We start from the raw sequence: 21,704 nt of genomic DNA, 5'->3' as shown, positions 1-21,704 counted from the left end.
TCAAGCACACAAAGTGTGTAAGTTAGTCAAATCATTGTACGGGTTGAAACAAGCACCCAAACAATGGCATCAAAATTTGATGAGGTAGTATTGGCTAACGGGTTCCGTCTGAATCAATCGGACAAATGCGTATATAGCAAGTTTGACGAGAATGGTCATGGGGTTATCATTTGCTTATACGTGGATGACATGCTCATATTCGGTACGGAATTAGAGCAAGTCAAGAAAACAAAAGAGTTCTTGTCATCGAAATTTTCGATGAAAGATCTAGGAGAGGCGGATGTTATCCTTGGAATTAGGATAATAAGAGATCATGGTACGATTTCACTTTCTCAATCTCATTACATTGAGAAAGTTCTGAAACGTTTTGATCTCTACGATAGCACTCTTGTTTCTACACCGATGGACTGCAATGTTAAATTGGAAGCGAACAAAGGGGAACCGGTATCTCAACTTGAATATGCTAGTGTCATTGGATGCTTAATGTATGCTATGACTAGCACTAGACCCGACATAGCATACGTGGTTGGTAAGTTGAGTAGGTACACTAGTAACCCAAGCGTACATCATTGGCATGCTGTACGGAGAGTATTTCGATACTTGAAACAGACCATAAATTACGGTCTTCGCTACACGGGTCAACCTTCGGTGTTAGAAGGATACACGGATGCGAGTTGGAACTCAAGTGAGGAGGATCATGCCTCGGTGAGTGGTTGGCTTTATCTATTAGGTGGAGCTGCGATTTCTTGGGCTTCCAAGAAACAAACTTGCATTTCCGATTCGACGATGGCGTCGGAGTTTATTGCCTTAGCATCTGCGGGAAAAGAAGCAGAATGGCTAAGGAATCTGGTATTCGAGATACCATTATGGCCTAAACCGGTATCGCCTGTCACAATACATTGTGATAGCGCATCAACTTTGGCTAAGGCATATAGCCATGTGTATAACGGGAAGTCTAGACATATTGGTTTACGACATAGCTATGTGAATGGTCTAATAAAAGACGGGGCCATAGTGGTGGATTTTGTGCGTACAAAACAAAATTTGGCTGATGCTCTTACCAAGAGTTTGTCAAGGAACATGTTGCACAAAATGACAATAGGGATGGGTCTTGAGCCTATTGATTAAATCACAGTTAGAGGAATCTCAACTCAACGTCTTATCCAATCATGCTTGGTTTCTTTTATCACCATTATTTAATTATCCATTTCGATCCGGTGAATAACATGCCAATTTTATTCTATACCGATAAATTTTCAACCATAAAAAATACTCAGCCAAAAAAAAAACAAATCATTTTAAAATAAAATTTTATATAATTACCGAAAAGAATATATAATAATAGAATTTACGTTCGTTATAAAATTCATTTAATTTAATTATTTATTATAAGTTTTATTAAAAATAAACTATCACATATGTATAGAGACACACTCACACTTGTTTTTTATTTAATAAAATTTTAAAAATACTTTCTTATATAACTTGAATTAAATAATTGCATATGATCTGGTTTTTTCGATAGTTAGACACGCCATGGTTATTGTTGGTGTCTTGGTTTAGACTTCCCAAGTGTTTCTTTTGGATGGACTTCCCTTTTGGATGGACTTCCCAAGTGTTGAACATGTTGGTATTTTTAGAGTAAATGAATGGGAATTTAGAATCTCTCAAAAGGATTCATGTTTAACGTGTATTACAAGTATGGTGGAGGAGTTAAATGCTTGTAAAAGACGTGGTATGAATTGGCTAAGTGTTAGGGATACGTCGAAAGAGTTTACGTTCGGTTTTGAACGTGAAAGGTAATCTCAGAAAAAATGGGAGGGCAGCTCGAAAATATGAGCTGGCAGCCTATTTTTTCTGAGGAATAAAGCTCATAAATAAATGGGCGGTAGCTCGGGAAAACCGGGAGGGCAGCCTGTTTTTTCTGAGCAATTCAGAAATAAACGGGCGGGTAGCTCGACAAAACGGGCGGGCAGCCCGTTTTTTCTGAGCAGTTCGGATTGAGCGGAAAATCGCGACCGTTCGGGAAAAACTTCCGATTTCTTCACACCTTTCGACATTTGGAGTGTTGATTAACACCCCTGGACATCCTAACACAAGAGAACAGATCTAATTCGTTTTTTGAGAGATTTGAGAGCACTTTTGTGGTTGTTCTTGCAAAACACCCACAAAAGCCTTTTGTTCATCTTCTTCTTGCAATTTCCTGTGTTTGTGTTCTTAGTAGAGCAAACTAAGATCACTTCTCTCTTCATTGTATCTCAAAGACGTATTCCGGAAAGTCCTTTGCTCGTATAGGACGGAATAACGTTTTTAGGAAAGTGTATCACGCCTTGAAGAGTTATACGGTTCCTATTTATTTTTCTGTTATTGTTCTTCTTTTTATATCCCAGATTTCTAACATTTTCTACATTCAATTGCTGCATGCAAATTAAATTAACTCACCAAATCTCGATAGGCTGTTAATTCGCTGTCCAAATTAATTAACGGCTATAAATAAACCAAAAAGTTTTTTCTACACACTTTAATGACCTTTTTTGCAGGAGGAAAAAGGATCGTAAAATTACATAAGAAAATTCCGCTTCAAGTCTTGGCATTGGAGAATTACAAAATGAGTATGATTGCTGCCTCCTAAAGATATTATTTCATATTATATGTACAAAACAAATATAAAAATAATTTTTCAATGCTATAAAGCCTAAATCCAAACATAATCGAATTAAAATGCAAAATATCCATTCCTAATTGTTACTTCTAACAAATTCACCCCATTGTAAAATTAAATGAAATAAAAAAATAGCGTCTAAATTAAAAAAATCGCCAAAAATTACAAACCTTTCCAAACGAAAATACCGCATGGCCTTTTTTTTCCTCCGAGTTGGAACAAAATGCTTTGAAAATTCTATAGTTGGAATTTGAAGGATGGGCCGAATCAAAGTTTCTATAAATTTCATATATTTTAAAGAAATATACTATATGACTGACCAAGTCAAATAGAATTTTTCTCCAGAAAAAAAAAACGTTGAAATTTCACTACTCAGAAATGCATTATTTCCCTTTCTTTTTACTCGCTCAAAAGGTTGAAACGTATAATGTGACTATTTCCAATTTTGGATCTAATTATTAGGTTATTTTGATTTAAAAAATTATAATTATTTGGTTTTAAATTAATTTGCGGATATATAAAAAATATCATCCATTTACTATTTTGATTTCAATTCATATCGTTCTTCAGATGTGACCATACGACTATAATGACATTATAATCACATCGTGATCATATTGGTCATAACATTAAATTTATAATGGTTTTATCAAGTGATTAGTGTGATATGTAAAGTGTGACCATGGTGATTTATTATTATGATCACCATAAATTTAAAGTTTTATCATGTGATCATATTGTCATTCTGGTCATATTGTCACATTTGGAGAATGGTATGGGACCTCGGACCCTACTTAGTTGACTGACAATGACATTGAAGTCAAAATAGTAAAGGGAAGTTATTTTTTATAATGCTCTATTAAATTTGGTTCAAGTTATACTCGGTTTAGTTTCAGTTTAAATTTATCTTTTATTGATAAAAACAAAAGGTAATTTTCAATTTTTATTTATTTTTTATTCAATTTGGCTTCAATTTTAAAAAAATTTCTATACTCATATTCAAAAGATTTTTTAATTTTATTTTTCATGTATTTATGATTCTGTTTGATTTTATTATTGTGAAATATATATAAAATATAGGTAACATTCTTTTGAATTTTTTATATAGAAGGGTAAAATTTTGTGTGTCAAATATTTTTTTCATTCAAAATTATTAAAGTGGCATCTCTAATCTTTAATAAAAATAGCTTATAAATAATTTTTATAAAGTCATTACACTTCTCAAAATGTAAAGAAATAGAAACAATAGCATTTATTTCTTTAAATAAATTGATATCAATCAATATCGACAAGTTGATATTAACTATAAGTTATAATATTTAATATTATTAATATCCCTATATGATTAGTCACATCTTAATCCATTGCCGAATTGTTAAATGAAATTACAAAGAGAAGGAAGACGCCGGTCCATTTCGTTTCGGTTTAAAAAAATTATAGTTTCAACGTAACTTCATATTTATTTGACCAAAAATTATTAGATATAATAATCCAATATTTTAATTTCCCATTATTTATTTTTGGTGTTTTCGAAAACTGATAATTTTTTCGATACGATATGAGTGCACAAATCATTTTGGAAACTAAAACCTAATTCCAAAAAATAACTTTTAACTAAAATAAAAGTGTTGGTTTATTAAAAAAATGTTAGATCGCTAATATATCATTCGAATGTTTCGTGGGTAACAACATTGCTAGATTTGAAAAAAAAAATTGTTTGAGATAACTATTACTCTAGGTTAGGTTTAAGTTACAATATTTATAGGAACATAATATAATCATAGTAAAACATATTTATCTAATTTTAAATATAAAAAATGTAAACACAAAATAAAATGTAAATGTAAAAAGTATAATAACTGATCTCCTAAATTATTTGAAATCCAGTGTCTAACATTGTGACCACGTTAGCTTAGACATGACATTTTTTAAAAATTTTAAAGTCATATGATATTATCCATGCATGACCGAATACAACCAATCGAGACTATTGAAATTTTTGGGGTCAACTGACAAACACTTCAAGCATTTAATAGGAAAAGTCAACAAACCCTAAATTATGAATTTAGCCATTGGAGACTTATTCAAAGGCTTCTTCATTCATGTCTCATCACCATGACGCTTTTGGTGATGATGGATGGATGCATGCATGCATGCGTAACTGTTGCACCCTCAAAGCCCTATATAAATAAACCCATGGCTTCTCCTATATATGTCGAAACACGAAGATCTCTCTTTTCATTATCCGAGAAGGAATATACCATAAATGGATCTTTCACTCGGATCTTTGCTTCCCATACTCGTAGCTTTCCTTTTCATATCCTCTGTTTCCGCAATTCTATTCAAGAAAACGAAGAAACCTGAAAACAGAAAAGCTCCTGAACCGGCCGGTTCATGGCCCATAATAGGTCACCTTCACCTCTTGGGCGGTAAAAACAACCTTCTCTACCGCACGTTGGGAGCGTTAGCTGACGATTATGGGCCAGCGTTCGGTCTGCGGCTCGGTAGCCGTAAGGCCTTGGTGGTGAGCAGTTGGGAGGTGGCTAAGGAGTGTCTCACCGCGAACGACAAGACCTTCGCTTCACGTCCAAACACCGTGGGCGCAAAACTCATGGGTTATAACTACGCCCTCTTCGGCTTTGCGCCCTATGATTCTTATTTCCGTGAAATGCGCAAGATCGTTACCTTTGAACTTCTCTCTAACAGGCGTATTCAGATGCTTAGGCACGTCCGTATATCCGAAATCGAGATGGGTATGATATTTCATGGCTTGAAATAATCTTATGTTCGAGCACGTTTAGAAGCTTATGTAGTGGGTTGGTTAATGTTGCTGGAAGATGTAATAACAAATGTATTCGTCGCTAACCATGTCATATGGCTTTGATAGGCATCAAAGATATATATAGCTTGTGGTCCAAGAAAGGCGGTTCGGGCCCAGTCCTTGTTGACGTGAAGCAGTGGTTGGAGGACTTGAACCTGAACATGATCGTGAAACTGGTGGCCGGGAAACGCTACTCGTTCGGGGATGCTACAGCGGATGAAGCTGATGAGGCGAGACGATGCCCAAAGGCCACAGCTCGGTTCTTTCAACTGATGGGCCTTTTTGTCATAGCCGACGCTTTTCCATTTCTGGGACGTTTTGATCTGCAGGGCTATGAGAAGGAGATGAAGAAGACTGCAGCCGAGATCGATGGAATCCTTGAAGGATGGCTCCAAGAACATGAAAGAAGGAGAGCTTCGGGGGAGAGTGAAGGTGACTCGGATTTCATTGATGTCATGTTGTCGCTTGCCGATCAAGGGAAGCTGTCCGATCTGAAGCACGATGAAAGGACTTGCATCAAATCAACTTGCCTGGTACGTTCCCTACCCGTTGCAATGATTTTTTGGAGATATGCATATACATGAGCTTACAGTTATTACCTCAATGAACTAATTACTCAAGCACTTGTCCTACGTTGTTCTAATTCGAACCATCATGGATAACAAAATTTTCATTTAGGTTTATATAAAAAGAAATCCAGCATGAATTTATCGTATCAAAAGACATAGATTTGATCATTTCCTTTGGTTATCGTACAACAAGTAATGAATGGTTTCATCCACAGGCAATGATTCTGGGAGGAAGCGACACTCTAGTAGGAACACTGATATGGGCCTTTGCCCTTCTCGCAAACAACAGAGAAATACTAAAGAAAGCACAAGAGGAAATAGACTTCCACGTCGGCAAAGACAGAAAAGTCGTGGATTCAGACATCGAAAACCTAGTGTATCTACAAGCAATCACAAAGGAAACCCTAAGAATGTACCCTGCAGCCCCTCTCTTGGGCCCGCGAGAGGCGACTGAAGACTGCACGGTCGCGGGTTACCACGTTACAGCGGGGACGAGACTGATGGTGAACGTTTGGAAGATCCACAGGGATCCAAGATTTTGGCCAAACCCAGAAGAGTTCAGACCAGAGAGATTTCTTACAGGGCCGGCATCAGAGTACAGCGTCAGGGGACAAAGCTTCGAGCTCCTACCGTTTGGTTCGGGAAGAAGATCATGCCCAGGAATTTCATTGGCTCTACAAATGCTTCATCTGTTGCTCGCCCGAGTCCTTCATTCCTTCGATCTGACCACTGTTTCGGGTTTGGACGTCGATATGGGCGAGAGCCCTGGTTTGACCATTCCTAAAACCAAACCTCTCGAAGTTCTCCTTAGCCCTCGCCTCAAGAAAGAGCTTTACGAGTGTTAAAGGCTCTAATAACGCATAGAATGGGACTTGAAAATGACCATCTGGTTTGAATCAGATTGAAGATTAGTATTTATCAATGTTTTTTAATTGACATATATATATGGCCTAAAGTCTTTGTACACAATTTCACCTTATACCCCCCAAAAAAAGTCTTTGTACACAATATATATACGTGTGTGAGTAAAAGAGCGTCCCCATCACAAGGACTTTGTACTATTATATATATATAATGTTCAATATTTTAGATGATGGTGGAAGTCGATTGATGTTTCATGTCGATTAGCATTTATGTGATTTATGAGTGTGCGGAAAGAATTGGTCAAACATGAATTGTAACTTATGATTGATATTTCGTGGTTATTTAATATGAAGCATGGGATTAGGACAAATGTCACAAATCCACACTAAATAGTGACAGCAGTGCCACCAAGTTGGCCATGGGACCCCATTAATTAATTTAGAAAAAGATGATTTCTTTTAAAATTTTCGCAACATTTAAAGCAAAATTGTTGAATTACCCCCCCCCCCCCATAATATCCGTAACTATGTATGTATAAGAACCAAGTTTGAGTAGTGTAGTGGGGAGATTTGCATGTTTTCATTCTGGGTTCAAATCCAAGCGAGGGTATGAGTATTTATATGGACTTTCCCACTCTTTTGGGAGATATAGTCGGAACAAAAGTCCGGTAAACTTTCGTATTATTAAAAAAAACTATGTATATATAAATATTATGCATGTGTATGCATGTATACATATGACCTAGAAAATGTCCCCAATGGCAATTTTTTTCTTAGGTCCGCTACTGTCGCCAAATGTGAACGAAAGATGTGCAAAACGCTAATCGAGAGGAAACTGCTAAGATCAACACCTACTTTGGCTTCTCCCATGCATAGTGAGGGGAAGCCCAGTTGACTTGTCACATATAATATTGTTATATCATTTCATCATTTAGATTTAAAAATGACAATCATTATAAAGTTTGAATTTCTTTTTATTTGGAGTTTTATTTGTGAAAATTGACAAATTCAAATATTTTTTTAAAATTTTTATTTTTTTTTAGTATTTGGGACGAATAAAATTCTCCCCGATTAACTCACACGCAGATATCATCATAAATTTAGATTGATTATCGAAAATCTGAAAGCCATAGGTTTTCGACTTTGTATTGGAAATCGGTTTAAACAAAAACCGATTTGGTTTAATTTAATTCATTACCAATTGTATAAATACAATGTGTTTCCGCATTTAATAAATAATTCATATAATAAATAATAAGAGAATTATGCCAAATCTGTGAACTGGTATTGTGGCCAAATTACCACTATACCGAAAACTATTAGCTGATGCTATTAAAATATTCCTTCACAAGTTGAGTGAGCTGAAGTGTTCAACAAGTTATAAATTTTAGGTTTTCTAAATTTTATATTGAACTTCATATACTATTTTAAAGGAGAATAAAAAAGATACTCTATATTTCGGTTGACCTTGATAATTGATACCTAAACTATGATTTCACCAAAAAAAAAAGTACCGAAAATTTTAGAAAGATATAATTAATATCTATTATAATAACAATATTACAAAAGAAAAAACACTTGTCAAGATGCGATGAATAATTTAAAAGAGTTATTAATGTTTCACACAAAAGTATTGATGATAATTAAAAAAATCTACCAATATATTGTGCAAATGATTATGTTTTATACGTTAACAAATAAAATTTTATGAATATTCATCATATCCGAAATAAAAAATGAAGAATTAAATTTACCCGACTATTACCAAAATTGTTTATTATTAGGTTTGGTCGTTAGTAATATATTTTAATAATAACTTTGTATAATCAATACAAACCAGATATATAATCTATATAGGTTGTACAAGTATTATTGTTGTCACGTTAGATCATTTTATGAAAAATAAAATCTTTTCAACAAACAAAAAAAAAATAATCGTTTTAGATTATATCATAGGTTTGGTGATTTAGGCTTTTGGCGCTATCTGATTAGTGTAGGTAATAGGTATTAATTTGTTTTTTTACGAAGTTGAAGTACTTTTTAGTCAAAAATTAAACTTTAGATTTTAGTTGTCCGAATCAATCTATAATTGAGCTTTATTTATTTTAGATATTGTCCCTTCAATATACGTGTTTGAGTTCAGATAAAATAAAAACATAATTAAAGTATTTTGTCATAGATTAATTATCAACCATAAGTATATCCTTTAAACGGTTTTATATTATATATCACGATTTAATTAAAATATCAAAATATTTTTCAAGCATCATCAGAGTCAGAGCAAGCAACCTCGAACTGTCCCAGTTACGTACTCGACAAAATACTATGCAAGTCCAAAAGTTAGATTCCATGTAACGTCGACCCTTTCGTCGCACGGTATGATCCACGCACGACGCATCCATCTAATAAAACCAATAAATTCGAATGAACAAGTAAATATAAATCGACCATGTATTTGAATATAATATATATATATATATACATAATTTAAAATAAAATTATCGCCATTGTGTTTTGGTTTTAGGTAGGCATTCGGTTCGGTTATTTCGATTATTAACCGAAACGAACGGTCCACCCCGGTTTTGGTGATGAAGTGGACACTTCCCGAGTAAACACCCAAGATTGCATTAATAAATGGATTAGAATTCTCTGTCGTGAATCTCGCCAAGATCAACACCTACTTTGGCTTCTCCCATGCATAGTGAAACACCCTCACGACCCTCTATATATAACTTCTCTCTCTTATCACAAAATCGCCCACCAAGTCTCATTTCACTTACCAAGCATAATCTAAGTACGTAACACAAAAAAAAGACACGTATGGATCTGTCTCTCGGGCCACTAGTTCCCATATTCATCTCTTTTCTCGTCATCTCTTCCGTTTTCGCTGCACTGTTCATGAAAACAAAGAAACCAAACCATAGAAATGCTCCTGAACCGGCCGGTTCATGGCCCGTAATCGGCCACCTTCATCTTCTGGGCGGTAAAGAACAGCTTCTCTACCGAACGTTAGGCGCCATGGCTGACGATCACGGGCCAGCCTTCGCCCTGCGCTATATACATAATTTAAAATAAAATTATCGCCATTGTGTTTTGGTTTTAGGTAGGCATTCGGTTCGGTTATTTCGATTATTAACCGAAACGAACGGTCCACCCCGGTTTTGGTGATGAAGTGGACACTTCCCGAGTAAACACCCAAGATTGCATTAATAAATGGATTAGAATTCTCTGTCGTGAATCTCGCCAAGATCAACACCTACTTTGGCTTCTCCCATGCATAGTGAAACACCCTCACGACCCTCTATATATAACTTCTCTCTCTTATCACAAAATCGCCCACCAAGTCTCATTTCACTTACCAAGCATAATCTAAGTACGTAACACAAAAAAAAGACACGTATGGATCTGTCTCTCGGGCCACTAGTTCCCATATTCATCTCTTTTCTCGTCATCTCTTCCGTTTTCGCTGCACTGTTCATGAAAACAAAGAAACCAAACCATAGAAATGCTCCTGAACCGGCCGGTTCATGGCCCGTAATCGGCCACCTTCATCTTCTGGGCGGTAAAGAACAGCTTCTCTACCGAACGTTAGGCGCCATGGCTGACGATCACGGGCCAGCCTCCCCCCGGCGCGTGGGAAGCCGTAGAGCGTTTGTGGTTAGTAGCTGGGAGGTGGCTAAGGAGTGTTTCACTGTGAATGACAAAGCCTTGGCTTCACGTCCAATGACCGTGGCGTCTAAACACATGGGTTACAACTATGCGGTTTTCGGGTTTGCTCCGTACAGCTCTTTCTGGCGCAAGATGCGAAAGATTGCCACTGTTGAGCTTCTTTCTAACCGAAGGCTCCAGATGCTAAAGCATGTCCGGATTTCTGAAATCTCGACGGGTAACAATGGATTCAAGAATGTTTAGAACAGTAACAGGTTCTTCTTCTGCATAGTTTAAGCTCAAGAACTAGCCATTAAACATGCTCTATGATGTTGATATAGGCATTAAAGATCTGCATGGCTTGTGGTCCAAGAAAGGTGGTTCGAGCCCTGTCCTTGTTGATCTCAAGCGGTGGTTGGAGGACATGAACCTGAACATGATCGTGAAAATGGTTGCCGGAAAACGCTACTTCGGAAGCTCGGCAAAAATGGAGGATGCAGAAGAGGCGAGGCAATGCCAGAGAGCCATCGCCCGGTTCTTTCATCTGATTGGCATTTTCGTTGTCTCGGATGCTCTGCCATTTCTGGGATGGTTTGACCTTCAGGGTCACGAGAAGGAGATGAGAAAGACGGCATCCGAGCTCGATGGGATCCTGGAAAGATGGATCGATGAACATCAGAGAAGGAGAGTTTCCGGACAAAGTGAGGGTGATTCTGATTTCATTGATGTAATGTTATCGCTTGAGGGAGAAGGGAAGTTGTCAGATCTTCAGTATGATCCAAGGACCAGCATCAAATCTACGTGCCTGGTACCATCTTTTACTTCTTAAAATGATTTCAGGACATGCATGAATTTTACACTCTATATTCATTCTTGTATATACATACATATATATATATATATTTATATATCAAAGGATATCACAATTTTCACATGATTGTTTCATTATCAGGCGCTAATTCTTGGAGGAAGTGATACTACAGCAGGAACACTAACATGGGCCATTGCTCTGCTCCTAAACAACAGAGAAATGCTAAAGAAGGCGCAAGAAGAGATAGACATCCATGTCGGCAAAAACAGACAAGTAGAGGATTCAGACATAGAAAACCTAGTTTATCTTCAAGCAATCATCAAGGAAACCCTAAGATTGTACCCGGCAGGTCCTCTCTTAGGCCCACGAGAGGCGATGGAAGATTGCACGGTTGCAGGATATCAAGTTGCAGCGGGTACAAGACTGATCGTTAACGTTTGGAAGATCCAAAGGGATCCAAAAGTTTGGCGAAACCCGGAAGAGTTCAGACCAGAGAGGTTTCTCACAGGAAAAGAAACAGAATATGACGTGAGGGGACAAAACTTCGAGTTAATGCCGTTTGGGTCAGGAAGAAGATCGTGCCCAGGTGCTTCATTGGCTCTCCAAGTGCTTCATCTGTCACTTGCTCGGGTTCTTCACTCGTTCGATCTGTTAACTGTTTCGGATTCTGAGGTCGATATGAGGGAGAGTCCTGGTTTAACGATTCCTAAAGCCACACCTCTTGAAGTTCTTCTCACTCCACGCCTCGAGCAGGAGCTTTATGAGCTTTGAGGATTCTTGAATACGAAAAATCACCGGATTTGAATAAGATTGCGTGATAACATACAGAAAAGTTGTAAGAAATCCACTGTCTTGGGTATGCTTTGTTTTGTTTTCCTTGTGAATAAGAGAAGGTTTGTCTTCAGATATGCTTTGTCAGTCGAAATGGCTTGTAACAAAGGAAAGTGAAACATGAAAGCCTTCGCCTCGTTGCGTACTATTTGCAATATTGCTTCACATATTTTCCACATAATTACTGTGAAAATGTCGAAAACCGCACACCCGACGAGTTCGTTCAGTGTGATATCAAGTGAAAACTCTCTCTCAATTGTGTTTCGATGCTTTGAATTCAAGAAACGACAGAAAATACTCTGCAAGTCCCCTCTTTCTTTCCTTGAAATGTGCATACTGCCTATACAGTTATGAATCCAAATACAAACTGCGCATTAACTGCTGTTTGTCTTAATCTGCAATGTACGAGAAATTGGATCGGATTATTCCCAACACAGATGGGTTTTCGACTCGAATCTATTACCCGAAGGAGGTCTCGGCGTTGTTTACAGGGGGGATTTCAAGAGATGGGGAAGAAACTGCTGTAAAGGTGCTAAAGATTTCTTGATAACAATCTCTGCAGGCACTGAACAAATAGACTGTATGCAACGGATCAATATGGTAACTTTAAGTTCCATCCATCTTTCTCAGGCTTTCAACAACACCGAAAGCTGAAAACATGAAGAATCCATTATCCATATATTTATAAAAGTGGGTTATTACAAGGAATCCAACTTCTTACTTAGAAATCAAATGAGAAGTCAGCGAAATCATCAAAATTGATTCCATCTACGGGATCTTTCAAATCATTTTCAGACAGCAAACTAGCCTCTCCCATTCTTGGCTCTTCTCCCAATTCCTCGAAACAGATATCAGAATTCGCTATGGCTTCTGTGTGTATGGGTTGGTCTGAAACTTGCGGCGCAAGGTCTCCGGCAAGAGTTTCGTCATGCTTTCCGCCATCGTTGTCCAAACCCTGAACCGATGACTCTCCAAGCTTCGTCGTCTCCACGAGACGAGGTCTCTGATTCTTCATGACGTTCTGTCGGAGTCTCACGCTGTTCATGAGCTCGGAGATCTCATAAATGGCGACCTCCAAATCCCGTATGTTATCCGTTTCCTCGAACCCATCCTCCTCCCAGCGAAACCCCAGTCCCGAACTCGGTTTCTTTCCCGCCAAGCGATCCTTGTTCTTCGCCGCGCGAATGCGGGACAAGGCGTGGTCGTCGGACAATGTCGGAGGTCGGTTGTGGAGGAAAGCATCGACGACATCGTCGACGGAAGAGTGGCCGAAGGAGTAGAAGGAGACGTTGGATTTGGCAGAAGGAGGAGTGACTAAAATGGCGATGCGAGTGTCGCAGAGAAGGCAGAGCTCAGAAGCTTTGCGGTAAAGACCTTCCCGCCGTTTAGAGAACGCTACGGATCTCGACTCTTTCTTCTCGATTTTCTCCATTGGAATCTTTCTCTTCCTCCCTCCCATTGTTGAATTCTCAGACAGATTACGAGAGAGAGATTTGGTGAGGGGACATAGTTGTGTACTGTTCATGTCTCCTTTTATATGGCATGCTTTTCAATATGAACACAATTCTCTCTCTATTTTTTTTCATGGCGGATTTGTTTTTTTTTTTCCTTTTTTCTTCCACCGGAAATTGTGTTTCCTTTTTTCTTTAGGAAATCTCTTAACACCGGAAAAGTGAAATCGTCGGTTATTGCCTTTTTCTTGTTCTTTCTTTTGGGTGAGAAAAAAGGAAACTCACTTCTCGGAAACTCTCTCTCTCTCTCTCTCTCTCTCTCTCTCTCTCTCTCTCTCTCTCATGGAGACGCCTGTTATCGGAACTGAGCTACGGTTTTCCCTACCTTAAAACCCTAAATGTCCATCTTCTTCTTCTTCTTCTCTCTCCCCTTCTGCCATTTCGACAGCATCTTGCCGGCGACGGTGGCCGCTTTTGCGGCGGAGGATTCTCGAATCGGTGATTTACCGACGAGATATGGGTGCGCCATGGGCGAATTTCGAAGCGTCACTCTACTAAATCTTTCTTGACGAAGATATCCGCCGTTGCTGAAGCAGAACGGTAGCCTGATTTTCTCTCCTCTCTTTCTCTCTCCCTGTGGGATTTGCGTTTCGCCATTGCCGTCGATTTCGGCTAGGGTTTTCTCCGTCATTTGTTTGATGTTTTCGATTATTCGTGAGCTTGAATGGAACAAAGACACCTTGGTTGTCCTGTCCCATGAATCAGACATTGTTCTTCGTTTGGGTTTCAGGGAGGCCTTGAATACATCCTTCAACGTTTGTGAGAGAGAGCTCCGATTCTTTGGCCAATTTTATCTAGAAATCTCTGGTGGGTAATTGCCAACTGCAATTTGGACAGAATTCCCCTAAATTTGAATCTAAATGAACCTATTTTCATAAAACTATTAGAAAAAAATGTAAATATATAAACTTTGAACTTCCAAATAACAATCCTAATCAATAACGATTTTATTTGAAATCTGAATATGTTTCATTACAAAATATCAGTTGAATCTAGATTTGACACAATATCCACATATTAATTTCTAGTCAAATTTGTAAATATTATTCTCATACTTTCCAAAAATATGTTTGGATTTGGATTTAAAAAATAAATCAAATCATACCAAAGCCTTTAGTAAGAATTTTCCCAAAAAAAAAAAGAAATAAAAATCCAACTTCCTCACTAAAAACATTGGTTGTAGGGATTATTCAACTAATTTAAAGGAGAGCAAATAAAAAGAAAAACAAGATGGGCATTTTTGTCAACATAATTCTCAACGGCTCTTTCTGAAAAAGGCCACTCATTTCACGAATCCGAAGTAAATCAAAATTAGGGCTAAACATAAAAACCCTAAATCCCAATTCTTCCTCAGATCCTTATAAATAACAGTTTCGACACATTGCATCAATCACTCAATCAGTTTCGGCACATTGCATCCAAGGCTTCCAAGCGACTCTTCCTCTTCAAAATCTCTCTCTCTCTCTGTGCTGCTTCTAATTCATCCTTTGCTTCGTGTTCGATTTTTCTCTGCAGGCTTTTATTCTGAAGTTTTTTTTTCCTGTTTGGTCTCGGTTTGATTATCTGAATTTGCCAATCTTTTTTTTCTGTTAACGCGTGAATCTGCATTTTTTTCTTGCGATCTTGGTTTTGTGTTTCTCTGTGTTTTTTGTTTTGTTTTTGTGTTGGATTTAACATGGATGCAGGTAGTATGAACACTTCTTCGCATTTGAAAGCGCAAGCTCGATGCCCGCTTCAAGAGCAATTTCTTCCCAGAAGAAATTCCAAGGAAAACGTAAATATTCTTCTTCGATTCTAGTAATTGGGCCCTTTGATTCCGTTGATCATTTTGTTTCTTGATTTCGGAGTGCCCGTTTTACTGTTTTCAAATGGTTTAGTCCGGAATTAGGGCTTAGATTCTCATTTCTATTACGTATTTGTGATCATTGGTTCTAGAAATCAAGCATCAGTTCGAGTTTTTGTGGGATCGGTTACAAGATTTTAGTGTTTAGCTTAGCCCATCTGAGCTATGGAACATAAACATGCTCAAAATCTCAAATTTATGGTTTTGATTCAGTATCGATTGCAAATTCGTGATCATTGATTCTGGAATAAAAGCATTGATCCGATTTGTCATAAGGTGGATAGACAGATTTTCTGTTTTTTAGGACATCTGAACTCAGGACACAATGTGCCCCATAATCTCAGAATCGATGCCATTTTTTATATCAGATTTAACATACTTCATTATTTGAGTTCTAAATCCCAATAACATGTATTCCACCAGTTGGATCGATTCATACCGAACAGATCGGCCATGGATTTCGACTACGCTCACTACATGCTGACTGAAGGAAGGAAAGGAAAAGAGCAAACGACGGCAAATGCAGCAGTGAGTTCTCCATCCAGAGAGGCATACAGGAAGCAATTGGCCCAGACCTTAGACATGAACCGCAGCCGCATTCTTGCTTTCAAGAACAAGCCTCCTGCTCCTATGGCACTGCTTCCGAGCGACCACTCTGCCTCTCTTAACCATCAGCCTAAGTCTGCGAAGCCTCGTAGATACATTCCTCAGGTGTGTATACATAGATGCATTGATTTGTGAGATTCATTTACTTGCAAAATCGAATGTTCATATTCGGATCTGTGTAACGACAGACATCTGAGAGAACGTTGGACGCCCCCGACATCATGGATGACTTCTACCTCAACTTGCTGGATTGGGGCAGCGCAAATGTTCTTGCTATAGCTTTGGGCCAAACCGTGTATTTGTGGGATGCTTCCAATGGTTCCACGTCTGAGCTTGTGACGGTTGATGACGAAAGTGGACCTGTCACGAGTGTTAATTGGGCGCCTGATGGCCGACATATTGCAGTTGGCCTCAATAATTCTGAAGTGCAGTTGTGGGACTCGGCATCCAACCGTCAAGTAATTCCTAATCTCAAGCGTGGCTCACTTTCTTCAGAAAATGTCTCTTTTATGCGTCCTAAATCGATGTGATGTATTGGTTGCAGCTGAGAACATTGCGTGGTGGCCACATTTCAAGAGTAGGGTCATTGGCATGGAATAATCACATACTGACAACGGGAGGAATGGATGGACAGATCATCAACAACGATGTCAGGATCAGATCACATATAGTGGAGACTTACAGGGGCCACAGCCAAGAGGTTTGTGGGTTGAAATGGTCTGGATCCGGCCAACAACTAGCAAGTGGTGGCAACGACAACCTCGTACACATATGGGATCGATCCATGGCATCCTCAAACTCACCGACGCAATGGCTCCACAGGCTTGAGGATCATACATCTGCGGTTAAGGCTCTTGCATGGTGTCCTTTCCAAGGGAACTTGCTTGCAACCGGGGGTGGTGGAGGAGATAGGACCATCAAGTTCTGAAACACACACACAGGAGCTTGCTTGAACTCAATGGACACTGGCTCACAGGTTTGTGCTCTGATATGGAGCAAGAACGAAAGAGAGTTGCTTAGCTCACATGGGTTTACGCAGAATCAGCTCACACTCTGGAAGTACCCATCCATGGTGAAAACGGCCGAGCTCACAGGTCATACATCCAGAGTTCTGTATATGGCTCAGGTAGGACTTGAATGAACCATGACTCCTTTCTAACAGCTAACGATGATTCGCATTGATGCCCCTGTTTCGGTTCTCATGTGTCAATATATGTTGGCTTTTTTGTCAGAGTCCCGACGGTTGTACTGTAGCTTCAGCGGCAGGAGACGAAACACTGAGGTTCTGGAATGTTTTCGGAGTTCCAGAGGCAGGCGCAAAAGCAGCACCCATATGGCTCAGGTAGGACTTGAATGAACCATGACTCCTTTCTAACAGCTAACGATGATTCGCATTGATGCCCCTGTTTCGGTTCTCATGTGTCAATATATGTTGGCTTTTTTGTCAGAGTCCCGACGGTTGTACTGTAGAATTTTAAAGATGAGACGAAACACTGAGGTTCTGGAATGTTTTCGGAGTTCCAGCGCCAGCCGCAAAAGCAGCACCTAAATCCAATCCAGAGCCATTTTCTCATGTCAACCGTATTCGGTGAAGGGTTGGTATGGAAACAGCAAGAATTGTGCAGGGATGGGGCCGAAGACAAGCTTCAAACAAGCTTCAAACAAGCTTCATAGAAGAAAACAACCGCTTCCTTTCAGATTCATTCTTCATGAATTGCTTGATAAGAAAAAAAGGAGAAGTAAAAAAATGTATATAAGATATGCCAAATGCCTATGTGAAATTTTGTGCCTAATGTATTGAAAAAGTAAAATAAAAAAATATATAAAGAAAAACATAATCACTACATCTCTTATTCTTATCATATTACAATAAAAATAACCTATATATTTATAGGTAAGCCCAGCAAAATAAATAAGGTAAAAAGATTAGAGGAAATAAAATTGTATAAAGATAAGAGATATTTGACGCTTTGATTTTATAATTAATTTATATCTCAAATTTATATCAATTATCTCTGATTTTTTTTAATATATTTCAATTAAATCTAATCTTAACGAAATCTTTTTTTCTCTCCTTTCAACATAATGTACAATGGCATTTGAACGTTAGCTAGTAGCACCTCACCTATGGTGATACCAAGAGTAAATACGATTCCATTCCATTAGAGCATATAGATAAGCTATAAAAACAATGTAAAGGCGTCAAATTGAAAAAAAAAACATGATATTAAAAATTTCAAAACTATATATGTAATAACAGTTGAACAATATAACTAAAAATAAAATAATAAAAAATAGAATATATTTTTTTGAATTTATTATTATATCAAAGAAAAAAAATCGGTTTTAAAAAAATAGATAATAATCGGTTATTATATTATATTCGGTTCGATTTGATTTCAGTTTTGATTCGATTTAGGTTATTATCAAATCCCTCAAAACCAAATCGGTTTTGAATCTGTTTGCGAACAACGACTCATTTTACGCAGTTACAAAATTTACATTTACATTATATAATTTGGGTATAGCCAAGAAACAGAGCAGGAAAAGGAAGAAGGGAAAGCCGCTGATAGAAGCAGAGGCTTCGGCAAAACGGTGACGTATCAAGCTGTGTCGAATAAATGAGCTAAGGGGCAGTTTGGTAATATCACGGAGCGGTGGTTTTGGCTATTAAATAGCCGTTGCAGAGGCATCGCCATTTTTTTATGATTTTCTTGCTGTGAATCAAGAAAGCCCTCAATTTTCCGAACTCGTACAATGGTGTCCATTTACTTTATGCAGTTTTCGTTTCTTTTCTTTCAATCTTTGAAGAGACAACTCTCGGCAAAGAGAGACTTTGATACTTCACCGGCGACGACGAGAAATTTGTTGAGATATACCGGACCTTGAAAAATATTACAAGATATATCGTATAACGGAGATTTTATCAAATTCGGAAAATATATATTTATAAATATTTATTATTATATCTACTATACTTATTAAATATAAGAATTTTATCTATTTATATATTATTTTGATTATCAATAAAATATATTATTCCGTAGATTTAATTCTAAGAAATTAGGGTTAGAACTAGTATAGTGTGGAAAAGAGTAAGTCACAAAAATTTCCTAAAATATATGCGGATTATTTTTTATGAGGACCATGTTCCTTCAACATTTCATTTTTATTGTTTATTCTTTTAAATTTTTTTGTAAGATTTCCTTTCATGTCTCACAGTAATTTATCATGTTCGATCCTAACATAATGCTAATGTAATATAAAGCTGTTGTGTATATATATATATATATTGGAACCACGAAAACGCCACAACCACCACGTAGACTCATGCAGCTAAGATTAGGTAAAAAACCATAATCCCGCAACGTAAGCAGAGTGTCCGATTGCGATTTTTATCAAGATTTATATTTGTTTATTGTTCCAATCAAAATAAAGAGAACAAATTTGTTTCCGTTTTTTAATGCTTTCTATAATTTATTATGCCATTATTAATTTGGTACCCACCACAATCCACCAAAAAAAAGTCAACAGATACAAAATATTATTTATTTATTATTAAACATAATAATATCAAAATTATAGACATGGTCACGTGACTAGAATATTTAATTCTAATTATTTAAATTAAATAATACAAAATTAATAACAATTACTATTGATCTCTCTCCATAAAACCAAACTAATATCCGCCATTTTGTATTGTATTATTATATAAAAACCATTATACGAAGTTATTTTGACAAACACATTATATATCTTTTCCTCCCTTTGTCTTTGTTTCTTTATTTTTTTTTTTGGGCTCTATCTTATTCGGATCTATTTGATTTCAGTAATACGACGAAATATTTTTTTTAATCCAACGTAAAACTTAAAACCAAATAAACTTGTGGAAATCCATAAAAATCAAAACAACTAAGACTTAATCTCGAAATAAAAACTAAACTAAATGAAATCGAAAACTTCAGATTTTCTTTTGGATTGGTTCAATTTTAAAGATTTTTCGATTTCTTTCACCGAATTAACACGTGCAAAAACTATTGGATTTTTTTTTTTTTTTAAAAAAAAGACTTGTCCAATTCTAACAATAAAAGTATACCCTACTTGAGGTTCAAACTTGGATTACATATATAGAATAATAGAATTCAACAACGATGAATGCAGGACACGCGTGGAATTTAAAAAGCTGAAAAATACACCCACTATGAGTTAAAATTTATATATATTGAATAATTCTATCTAAATATTATATTGACTTATAAATACGGAAAACAACATATACACATGCCATAAAGTTTTGTATAATCATTACACATAATCAGACCGCATCACGAAACCCCATCATGGCAGTTTCACCACTGGTGTCTCCTCTTCCTCCTTTCCTCCGTTCGACCTCCACAACGTCGCCGGAAAATTCCACTTGTCGCGTACCCATTCGCCGGATACGGGCCTCGATCTTGAAGAAGCCATCGACGGCGGCCCATCGGTCAAGTCCCACCGCCACGAACCTCCCGATCCTCGAGGTCCCTGGGAATTATGGTTTACCGTTCTTCGGACCGGTTAAGGACCGGTTTGATTACTTCTATTTTCAGGGCAACATGGAATTTTTCCGGTCACGGGTCGAGAAATACGGATCGACGGTTTTCCGGGTCAACTTGCCTCCCGGACCCTTCATCGCCGAGAATCCAAACGCCGTCGTTTTGCTCGACGGGAAGAGTTTTCCGGTGCTCTTCGACACGAGTAAGGTCGAGAAGAAGAATCTCTTCACCGGAACTTTCATGCCGAGCACCAAACTCACCGGAGGCCACCGAGTGCTCTCTTACTTAGACCCGAGTGAACTCAACCACGGAAAGCTCAAGAACCTTCTCTTCTTCATACTCAAATCGTCGCGTGACCGAGTCATCCCTGAGTTCCAAGCCGTGTACGCTGAGTTGTTCAAGAAGCTCGAGACTGAGTTGGACTCTACAGGAAAAGCCGAGTTCGTCGAGGCCGGCGAGATCGCCGCCTTCAATTTCTTGTCGCGGTCGTTACTTGGAGCGAACCCGGTTCATACGAATCTCGGAAATGAAGCTCCGAAGCTGATCGGGAAATGGGTTCTGCTCAATCTTCACCCAGTGATCTCTCTCGGCCTCCCAATGATTCTCGAAGATCTTCTTCTCCACAATTTTCGTCTCCCATCTTCTCTGGTGAAATCCGAATACTCCCGTCTCTACAACTTCTTCAACGAATCGTCTGCAAAGTTCCTCGATGAAGCAGAGAAATTAGGGATCTCACGAGACGAAGCATGTCATAACATCCTCTTCTCCATATGCTTCAACAGCTTCGGAGGATTCAAAATCCTGTTCCCAAACGTTCTCAAGCACATAGGTGAAGCCGGAGAACAGCTCCACACACAATTGGCCAGAGAAATCCGATCGGCGATCAAATCCAACGGTGGACATCTCACGATCGGCGCCCTCGATCAGATGCCGCTGACGAAATCGGTCGTCTACGAATCTCTCCGATTCGAACCACCAGTACAATCACAGTACGGAAGAGC

General features: G+C 38.0%; 5 protein-coding genes across 6 annotated transcripts in view; 4 read left to right on the top strand and 1 right to left on the bottom strand.

Moving 5' to 3' along the window:
* Positions 1–4,891: 4,891 nt before the first annotated feature.
* Positions 4,892–7,146, top strand: LOC104819461 (cytochrome P450 82C4-like). Its single transcript, XM_010549538.1, has 3 exons — positions 4,892–5,415; positions 5,550–6,016; positions 6,268–7,146. Exons 1-3 carry the CDS (start codon positions 4,929–4,931, stop codon positions 6,895–6,897), a joined length of 1,584 nt encoding a protein of 527 aa, XP_010547840.1. The 5' UTR covers positions 4,892–4,928; the 3' UTR covers positions 6,898–7,146.
* Positions 7,147–10,314: 3,168 nt separating this feature from the next.
* Positions 10,315–12,266, top strand: LOC104819460 (cytochrome P450 82C4-like). Its single transcript, XM_010549537.2, has 3 exons — positions 10,315–10,801; positions 10,905–11,371; positions 11,516–12,266. The coding sequence occupies exons 1-3, from the start codon at positions 10,315–10,317 to the stop codon at positions 12,143–12,145; spliced, it is 1,584 nt and encodes a 527-aa protein (XP_010547839.2). The 3' UTR covers positions 12,146–12,266.
* A 644-nt stretch (positions 12,267–12,910) lies between these two features.
* Positions 12,911–14,492, bottom strand: LOC104819459 (agamous-like MADS-box protein AGL97). Its single transcript, XM_010549536.1, has one exon. The coding sequence runs from the start codon at positions 13,728–13,730 to the stop codon at positions 12,927–12,929; it is 804 nt and encodes a 267-aa protein (XP_010547838.1). The 5' UTR covers positions 13,731–14,492; the 3' UTR covers positions 12,911–12,926.
* A 537-nt stretch (positions 14,493–15,029) lies between these two features.
* LOC104819458 (cell division cycle 20.1, cofactor of APC complex-like) lies at positions 15,030–18,018 on the top strand. The gene is given in 6 exon segments (XM_010549534.2): positions 15,030–15,490; positions 15,983–16,270; positions 16,354–16,623; positions 16,710–17,291; positions 17,398–17,479; positions 17,696–18,018. Coding segments are annotated over 6 exon segments (1,383 nt in total). The 5' UTR covers positions 15,030–15,391; the 3' UTR covers positions 17,758–18,018.
* A 2,374-nt stretch (positions 18,019–20,392) lies between these two features.
* The window catches only part of LOC104819457 (allene oxide synthase 1, chloroplastic-like), a 2,107-nt gene continuing 795 nt past the window's right edge, over positions 20,393–21,704 (top strand). Inside the window, exon 1 of one of the 2 annotated variants that reach the window (XM_010549533.2) lies at positions 20,393–21,704. In XM_010549533.2, coding sequence (XP_010547835.1) covers positions 20,509–21,704 — 1,196 coding nt within the window. In that variant the 5' untranslated portion in view covers positions 20,393–20,508. The other variant, XM_010549532.2, reaches the window with a different exon arrangement.

Source organism: Tarenaya hassleriana, unplaced genomic scaffold (assembly GCF_000463585.1).
Source record: "Tarenaya hassleriana unplaced genomic scaffold, ASM46358v1 Cleome3, whole genome shotgun sequence".
NCBI classification, from domain to species: domain Eukaryota; kingdom Viridiplantae; phylum Streptophyta; class Magnoliopsida; order Brassicales; family Cleomaceae; genus Tarenaya; species Tarenaya hassleriana.
The sequence above is the reverse complement of the archived record's forward strand: the minus strand, read 5'-3'. Positions and strand labels throughout refer to the sequence as shown.